Source organism: Tursiops truncatus, chromosome 8, assembly GCF_011762595.2.
Source record: "Tursiops truncatus isolate mTurTru1 chromosome 8, mTurTru1.mat.Y, whole genome shotgun sequence".
Lineage (NCBI taxonomy): Eukaryota > Metazoa > Chordata > Mammalia > Artiodactyla > Delphinidae > Tursiops > Tursiops truncatus.
The window spans coordinates 42,794,477-42,803,994 of record NC_047041.1 but is presented as its reverse complement, the minus strand read 5'-3'; the positions used below and the strand labels follow the sequence as shown (position 1 = coordinate 42,803,994).

The 9,518-nt window shown below is 42.5% G+C and overlaps 1 protein-coding gene across 1 annotated transcript; it reads right to left on the bottom strand.

The window, feature by feature from the left end:
* Nucleotides 1-3,168: 3,168 nt before the first annotated feature.
* On the bottom strand, nt 3,169-8,971 carry LOC101320497 (lysine-specific demethylase 4D-like). The gene is made up of 2 exons (XM_033861696.2): nt 8,428-8,971; nt 3,169-5,472 (listed from the first exon to the last, which is right to left on the bottom strand). The coding sequence occupies exon 2, from the start codon at nt 5,137-5,139 to the stop codon at nt 3,169-3,171; it is 1,971 nt and encodes a 656-aa protein (XP_033717587.1). The 5' UTR covers nt 5,140-5,472; nt 8,428-8,971.
* Nucleotides 8,972-9,518: the final 547 nt, after the last annotated feature.

The window sequence follows — 9,518 nt, the reverse complement described above, 5'->3', positions numbered from 1 at the left end:
CGAATGTGAGACAGTAGTTGATGAAATAGGGAAAGCATTTAAAAAATTTTCAAAACTTTAAAATTTGTTGTAGAAGAATGATGTAGGAAAACAGACATATCTGTATATAACCCAGAGTGGAGATTTCATCTGTTTTTCACACTCAGCATTCTAAGTCCCACCCCCACTCTCCGTATCATGACCCACAATAGTAACAGATCTCAAGTATCTCTACTTGGAGCTCTTCAACCTGGCTTAAAAGACACAGTAGGAAATGGCCAAAGGTCTCAGCTAAGGAACTCACAATCAAGGAGGTGGGCTTTAGTTAGTTGGACCTTCTTTCATTTAGTTCTCAATTTGTAGGGTAGCAGTAAAAGGCTTTCTCATGCTCCCACACCTCCTAAAATGAATCCCTAGACGGCTCCACCACGCTCTTGAACCTTGGTGTGGCTTTTAATAAGAGTTTCTCAGAGCCAGAGGGTCTCAGCTGCCCTTAGAGGTAGATGACATCAGGATCCCTTTAGGCTCCTAGTGGAGCCACAAAGAGATGGGAGACATACTGAAGCTGTGTGAGGACTCTAGGCATAGTAAAGCATGAAGAAGTGAGTTCATGAGTCCTGGGATCCTCTTTTCCCCCAGAGACCCAACTCAGCCGACAACCAGGACTCAACTTTCCTTTTGCTTGATCATGCCATAGCCTGCCAATTGTCTCTGAATACAGCTCCCTTAGATTAGAGAGTTCTGCATCACAGCCCCCGTTCTAGCACTGAGAACAAGCACCCTACTATTACACAGAGCAGAGCTTCTCATAGCTTCTCCCCATTCCTCATTCTTTTGGAGATTTGGCCACTGCAGCATGAGTACAATATTCCTAGGTGGGAATGCCCACAAGCCCCATCCTGGGTTTACATGAAAATAGACATTTAAGAAGCCTCCTGGTGTCAAAGTTTCTAAGTGGGGCTCTTCTCCCCTCTGTTCCTTGAAATAAGTAATAAACTCACAGAAACAGGGAAGGAATAACCACAAGAATGAATTGGATGAATTTCCTCCTTTATACAAACCAGTTCAGTGAACGATAACAGTAAAAAAAAAACATCTGTACTATTCCTTTCAAAGCCATTATATGAAATCTTTCATCAATAATCACCCCTGCTTAGCCTATCACTTACCTGAAACCATCTTCTCACAATTAAAAAAAAAAAAAAGAAAAAGCAGATAAAAGAGAAAAAAAATTTCCCAATTTCATTTATCCTTGAAAAACATGGCCTCTTTTTCTTGCTATTTTTCTCCAGAGACAAGATCCCCTCAAAGACTAAAAAGTCTTTCAGAAGGGTGGGAATATCTGACTTTCTTCTCTCCCCTTCTCATTTGCATGTGTGCCTGTAAGCTCACACACACTCAGAGGTTTTCAAAAATATACAGAAATTGCTGTGATATGTGAAATACATTTGAAAACATCATCTAATCCCTAGAAGATTTGCTTCTGAATTTTTCCCAAGAAGGATATCAACACTGCAACTGATATCACACCATGTGGATATTTTCTTTCTCTTCCCCTCAATCCTTCTTTCAATATAGATAAAAGCAATCTTACCAGTCAATCCCAGTAAATTTTGTTGGCTAATTTTCTTAATAAAATTTTCTCCAATGGAACACAAAATTAAAAAAAAAGTATACAAAAATATTAACAAAATCATTAATAAAGGCTACTTATGTGTTCTGGGTTAAAATAGTTTATTTTTGTTATTTTGTACTTTACAAATTTTTTGCAAGTAGCAAAAATATGAGTGCAAGATTGTATTAGAAGAGGAGATGTAGTTGGTTATCCCTATAGTACACACAGACATTTGTAGGAACTATAATGAAGCCTCTTTCATTAATAGGAGCAAACTCAGAACCTGCCAAAGAGGGGAGGGGAGTCTCCAGGTGCAGAGGCCAGTTCTCACTCCAATTCCACTTCTTTGAAGGTTTTCTGGATAACCCCCATTACCATCAAGGTGACCACAGGTGGGTTTTTTCCATATAATATGGTCCTGGTCTAATTTTTATTCAAGCAAGGGGCAGAGATGAGGTTGGAACTTTGATTAAAGGCTTAATTCAAACTACAGGGAAAGACAAACTAACAGTAACCAGAAGCAAGGTAATTTTGTTTTATACAACTCACTTTTCTCACCTTCTAGTTGATGCTTCGTCTCAAGGAACCCCTGTTGCCTGATTTTGTCTGTCCCCAACACCAGGAACTGATTCTCTGTATCCCTGCCCACTGTCCACATTCAGGAAGGGGAGGAGACGAGAGAGGGCAAAAGAAGCTGCCCTTCCCAGCTGTGCTTTGTTTCCTTTATAAGAAGGGATCCTAGTCAGATTTGATGTTAATTATCAAGACTGACTTAGCCTAGTAGGTGCATCAGAATCACCTGCAGGGCTTGTCAAACCACAGCTTGCTAGGCTTCAACCACAAAGATTCTTTTTTTTTTTTTTGTGGTACGCAGGCCTCTCACTGTTGTGGCCTCTCCCGTTGCGGAGCACAGGCTCCGGACGCGCAGGCTCAGCGGCCATGGCTCACGGGCCCAGCTGCTTCGCGGCACGTGGGATCTTCCCGGACCGGGGCACGAACCCGTGTCCCCTGCATCGGCAGGCGGACTCCCAACCACTGTGCCACCAGGGAGCCCAACCACAAAGACTCTTGATTCAGTAGATCTGAGGTGGAGCCACAGAGTTTGCACATCTAACAAATTATGAGATGCTGCTGTTGGTGCTGGACCATAGTTTTAGAATCTCTGACTGAGCCCATATTCATTAAAGATGATTCTTTTAGAGACTTCCCTGGTGGTGCAGTGGTTAAGAATCCACCTGCCAATGCAGGGGACACGGGTTCGAGCCCTGGCCCGGGAAGATCCCACATGCCGCGGAGCAACTAAGCCCATGCACCACACCTACTGAACCTGCGCTCTAGCCCACGAACCACAACTACTAAGCCCACGTGCCACAACTACCGAAGCCTGTGTGCCTAGAGCTCATGCTCTGCAACAAGAGAAGCCACTGCAATAAGCCCACGCACCACAATGAAGAGTAGCCCCCGCTCGCTACACTATAGAATGCCCACACGCAGCAACAAAGACCCAATGCAACCAAAAATTAATACATTTATTTTTTAAAGAAAAGAGCTTCTGTGGTTTCTGGGGTGGAGGGTCAGATAAAGTCACATTTAGCAAAGTCTTCAGTCGTCATGGGCTCACAGATTGAATACCACGCATTGGTGGGGAATTCCTCGCAGGACTCAAGAGAGGCAGGTGCCTCTAGCTTTAGCCCCAGGGGATCACAGTCAAGGGTGTGCGGGAGACTGGTCTCTGCAGCTGGGACAAGACTCTCAGAGGAATATGATTGGTCCAAACTTAAATCCTCACAGAAGTTCACGGGGGCCCTGCAGTTCCCAGCATCGTCCCTGAGAAACACTCTCACAGTCCCAGGGACGTAAGGAGGAATCAAAGGGAGGCTGTCAAGGACACTGGATGTAATACCCTCCAGAGATGGCAGGCATGGGCCAGGGTGCATCGGATTTTCGGGATCCAATGGAGGACCCAAGGGTTGAAGATCAGGGGCGCAACAGCACCCGGAAGGCTTAGAAGGATGCTGCAGCCATGGGCTCAGCAATGCAGGGTTGTCCATCAAGGGATCGCCAGCAAACGGGAGCTGAGCTTCTAAGTCCAGAGATGGGTGCGTTGTGTCTAAGGACAGGCGCCTCTTAGTCCGGGCCCGGACAGTCGGATCCTGAGTCCCCTCTTCCCGAGGACGACGACGAGGACCGTATCGTCCTGGTAGGTGGAGATCCGCAGCAGATGGACCTGCGGTCAGCGGCGGAGTCAGGCCGGGTTCCGCGGAGCTGTAGGCAGCCGCAGCCCCGAACTGGGCAGCAGAGCAAGAACCCCGGGCCGGCGAGGGGGGCGGGGACGCAGGATCCACAGGGGCTCGACAGCGGGTCCCATGGCAGGCGGCCACGGGCGGACGGCGGTGCGAGCCGCTGCGGGACGGACAGTGCCTCCGGCGGAGCGCGGGTCCCCCAGGCGCGCGGACCTCCCTCCAGGCGTTCAGGAACTGGCTGCTGGGCTCCGTGGGCTGCGTGTGGTCCACCACGGTCCGGTCCTGCCCGCGTTTCCACAGCTCGTAGCGCTCCGGTTGCAGGATGCGCACGAAGGCGTCCATGGAGAAGGCGACCTGCGCCTCCCCGCAGCTACACTGCGATGCCACTTTGCCGTAATCGATCCAGCGCGGTGAGGCGAAATTGATGGCTTCCGCGCAGTTGAAACCATGGTTGAAGCCGGAGTGGTAGCCATAGGGAAACGTCACTATGAACTCTCCAGCCTCCTGAGTGACCCGACCGAAGGGGATGCCGTTGTCCTTGAGGACTGTGGGCGAGATGAGAGCCACCTTGTGCCGCAGGAAGGCCTTACAGCCCCGCGAGCTGCCCGGGAAAAGCTCCCTGGCCAGGCCTTCCAGGCGCCGGCCGTGCTCCGGGGGCACCGCGTACCAAGTCTTGGGCTCCCCGAAGTGCACGTAGTTGATGCTGTAAAGGTCCATGTCCTCCGTGTGCCAGGCGAAGGCGGTCTTCCACATGCCAAAGTAAAGGTAGGGGGTGTTGACGCCTTCGATGACCACTCCACACTCCTGTTCCAGCAGGTCCTGAATGGTTCCCAGATGTCCAAGGTTCCACTGCTTCGTGTTTTCATTGAATAAGGAGCCACTGACGTCCGCACCATATACTGGTGAACCATAGGGGCGTGTTTTCCAATATTTTCGCTCCAGATCCTCAAAATCAGAGTAGAATGGAGTCTGGTGTTTTTCACTGTTTGCCAAGCGGCGATACTCGCTCGCAGTCATGGCTTTCTTCTTTTTGTGGTGCTGAGTAAACACACCTGCCTGCCCAGAAATCACCTGCTGGAGGGGAGCGGCTATTAAGATGTCATCGATGTCATCATAGGTCTCTCTGGCTTTCCAGTCCTGGGGTGGAATGATCTTAGCCAGGCCTGCTCGGTGTGCACCTTGGGATTCCATATAAGCAATGTATTTATTGAAATCATTAAACTCTTCTTTGGTTGGACGAAATACCATTATGCTACAACTTGGGTTCTGGGCCCAGTTGGACTTAGACTTCATAGCTTTCATTAATAAGCAAGAAACTCCCAAGTTTTTACTTATGTTCTGGATAGGTGAGGATGCTGGTAAACACTACTATTTCAAAAATGGGTTGGAGTATATCAGCAGGAACCCCCAGCAGACTTTAGAGCAGTGAGTTGATAATATTTCTTAGGCTTGCTGATTCTACAGGGGACTCCATGCTGGGCAGAAGCCTTGCTCAGGACTGATGCTGGCTGAGCCTGCAAGTCTGTGATGTCCTTGGTTGACACTTGGCTCTGGTCTCTTGAGCTCTAGTGAATCACCACCCAGCCCTGGGTGGGTATCCCAAATGTGTCTTCAGGGCAGTATTGGAAACAAAACCTAAGAAAAAATACAATACAGACAGGTTGCAAACTAATGTTTGGAGATAGTTACTAGGGAACTACAAATAACACACCACCATGGAATATAATTGCATATCCAAAGAAAGGCTAAAATTTCATAAGATTGACAGTACAAGAAATGGTGTTGTTGTGAACAGTGGAAATTCCTGTACTCTAGTAAGGAGAATGGAAATCATTACATTCACTTTGAAAAACTATTTGGACAGTATCCACTAAAACTGAACTTACCCATGTGCTATGATTCATGCCTAGGATATGTGTATATCTGTGCAATGAAAGTCAAGTCCAAGAATGTTCAGAACAACATTATTTCAGTAGCCAAACACTGGAAACAACTCAAATGCCAGTCAACATTAGAATGGTTAAGTACATTGTAGTGTATTCATACAATGGAATACAATACAGCAATGAAGATAAACAAGAACTACATGAAAATATAAGAATAATTCTATAAACAGAATACTGAGCAAAATTATCCAGACCCAAAAGAAGACCTATTCATTGCTTCCATTTATATAAAGAGAAAAAGGAGGCAACGTAATCTATGTTAGAAGTCAGAGTAGTGGTTACCTTTGTGAGGGAGAGAGGTTGTGCGTGGGAGTGTGAGGAAGTCTCTAGAATAATGTGAATATTCTATCCTGAAGCCAGGTGCTGGTTACACAGCCATCAGAATGGCTCACTGTCATAAATCATCAAGTTATGATGATTTTTACAAATTTCTGTGAAATAAAAAAAAATTTCTGTGAAATAATTTTTTTTTATTTATTTAAATTATTTAAATAAAATTTAAAATATAGTTTAGGGTGAAAAGCATTAAAGGAGACAGATATCTTTCATTGTACCAAAAGGAAAAGGAAGGGTGATTGAAAATATATGAACTAAACATTCAATTGAAGAAGCTACAAAATAGAAGAAGAGAAAGAAGGGGTAGGAGTAAAAAATAACAAAGAATAAAGAAAAGTTAATGAAAGAAAACACATACAACACCAAATACTGATGACCAAAGTTATTCTTGGAAGAAATTAAGCATAGCAATAAAACATGGGCATAACTGCGCCTAAGAAAGAAGGGAAAAATAAACCACTAGGAATGAAATAGTGTAAAAGAACTTTTAAAATCTCAAAAGAGAATCTTAGGAGAAACATGACAGCAAGATTTTCAAAAGATAAGAGAAAAGAATAATTTTCTGGAGAGGAAACATATCCAAAATGGATCCAAGAAACACCAGAAAGCTTGAATAATACCCCAGTATAAGAAGCTGGTTCAAAGTACGACACCTGAAAGTCCAGGGAACACATCATTTTATATGTGAATCTAGAAAAGTTGAAAGAAACAGTTAACTCTTACTGTGCAAATTGTCTCAGAGTACAGAAAAAGTTGGAAAGCTACTCAGATGAGGCTATTCTTATCTCTGATAGCAAAACGAAAAAAGGACAATAAAAAAATTAAGCTACAGGCCATCATTGTTTATAAGCATAGATGAAAACATAAACTGGAATGTCATCCAATGAAGTACAGCAATATAATAAAAGAATAATACATCATGACCAAATAGAAAGGAAGGATGATTCAACACTGGAAAATTTAATGATATAATTCAGAATATTAACAAAGTAAATGAAAAATACCATCATCTTATAGGTACCAAAAAAGCATTTGATGAAATGCCAAATCCATTCATGATTTTACATTCTCACTTGCAAAGCATCAAGAGAAACTTGTTTTGTAAGATAAAGAATTTCAAGGTAAAAAATAGCAAGGATCATTCTTAACAGTGAAACAAATGTAACATTCTCATTAAAGTTAGGAAAAAGAGATGCATCAACATGAAAAGCTTCTCAACATCACTGATTATTAGAAAAATGGAACCCTTTTGCGCTGTTGGTGGGAATGTAAGTTGATAGAGCCACTATGGAGAACAGTATGGAGGTTCCTTAAAAACTAAAAATAGAATTACTATATGATCCAGCAATCCCACGACTGAGCATATACCCAGAGAAAACCATAATTCTAAAAGACCCATGCACCCCAATGTTCATTGCAACACTATTTACAATAGCCAGGTCATGGAAGCAACCTACATGCCATTGACAGATGAATGGATAAAGAAATCGTGGTACATATAAACAATGAAATATTAGTAAGCCATAAAAAAGAATGAAATTGCATCATTTGTTGAGACGTGGGTGGATCTAGAGACTGTCATACAGAGTGAAGTTATTTGAAAGAGAAAAACAAATATCGTATATTAACACATGTATGAGGAACCCAGAAAAATGGTGCAGATGAAACGCTTTGCAGGGCAGAAGTTCAGACACAGATGTAGAGACCAAATGTATGGACACCAAGTGGGGAAAACTGCGGTGGGGTGGGGATGGTGGTGTGCTGAATTGGGCGATTGGGATTGACATGTATACACCGATGTGTATAAAATTGATGACTAATAACCTGCAGTATAAAAAAGAACATAAAAACAGCTAATACTAAACTTTCTTTAGGTTATTTGTATGGAAATACGTTAAAATAAATGTTTCAGACATTACACGAAACTTCTAAATATCTTATATGTTCTGGTATAATATTATAAATCATAATAGTAGTTATTACTTTAAAATGTATATCTCAGAAATAACTAAATTTCCTTGTCAGTTGCATTATTATGAACTTTCAACAAACCTTCAACCGTGGTCATTTTTAAGTCTTTTGTCATTTACAGAGAGTACTGCGGTACTCTGATGCTTTTGCAAAAATATTCCTATGAAAGGGTTTCATCTTCAAGGAATTCATGGAAAACACTCTGACAAGTACAGGTTTTTGGTAACTGACTATACTGTGTAACTGAACGAATAAGCATTTTCAGAACTCTAATGGCAAACTGATGAATTCATAAAAGTGCCTTACAAAACATCAAGAAGAATAAAAAATTAGTTACCTGGGAATGAGTGAACTGATGAGGATGATTATAATTTTTGTGACTTTCTGTTTGAATAAAAAAAAAAATCCCACAAGAACTCAGAGGCAAAAAATATACAAGTCAATTTTCACTGCAAAGTAAAGGAGCTGTTACAGCGGAAGATTACTGGACTGAATGTCACTATTATGACATAGTATGAGTGTGTTTCGTGTTTGGTAATTGCAATCATTGTTGCTTTTGTTGTGGTCATCCATTTACAATGCTTTGTGTCAGTTTATTTCTCTCTTGTAAAACTAAAATACAGTGTGTGTGTGTGAAAAAAACATATAGAAAACAATGTCAAAAATAAATTTCACCATGTATACTCCATGTTCAACTTGAACTCTATGGAGCATATGTAATAGTTATAATTTTAGGACAGAAAATACATGTGTACCAATAAAGAAAAAAAAAACAAAGCAAACTATCTCATTAACCCAATTTCAAGTGCTCCCTTAATACTGTTTCCTAATCCTCTTAAGCTCCCTTAATTTCCACCATTCAAATATTCTCTTTCACTTTTCCCTGTCCTCAAACATCAGGCACACCTATTCCACCCCACTTAGAATCCTTCGAATGTCCTAAAAGTCCCTAAGTGATCTGGCCCACCAACACCTCTTGACCTCACCCCTTTCTACCCTGCTCCTTGCTCTCTCCTTCCAAACACATTCCTGTCTGTGTCTCAAAAAAGGCCGGTATACTCTTGTCTGATGGTCTTAGCACCATGGCAACTCTCAAGCCTCAGCCCAAACATCACCTTTTCAGTGAAGTCTCCTCTGATCCTCTTGCTTTGGATAAAAGTAGAGACAATTTTCCTTCCACGAAAACAGGTACTCTCTCAAGAGAACAGTTTCAAGTGAAACTTGAACTGATGGTCAGTACCCATGTATCTCTCCCAGATTCTACTCAACTCAGCCCCACCCTAACTGCATCATTCCTGAAGCCATCACAATTGAATGGCATCAGCTCTTCCAACTGTCTACTAAAAGGCTTCATTTTTAAAGTTATCAGCCCACAAAACACAGGTATTTTGCCTGAAATTTTTCCTTTAAGATTTCTTACAAGAAAAT

Coding starts and splice junctions, on each gene's coding strand:
- LOC101320497 (XM_033861696.2), bottom strand. CDS start 5,139: ATGAAAGCTATGAAGTCTAAGTCCAACTGGGCCCAGAACCCAAGTTGT.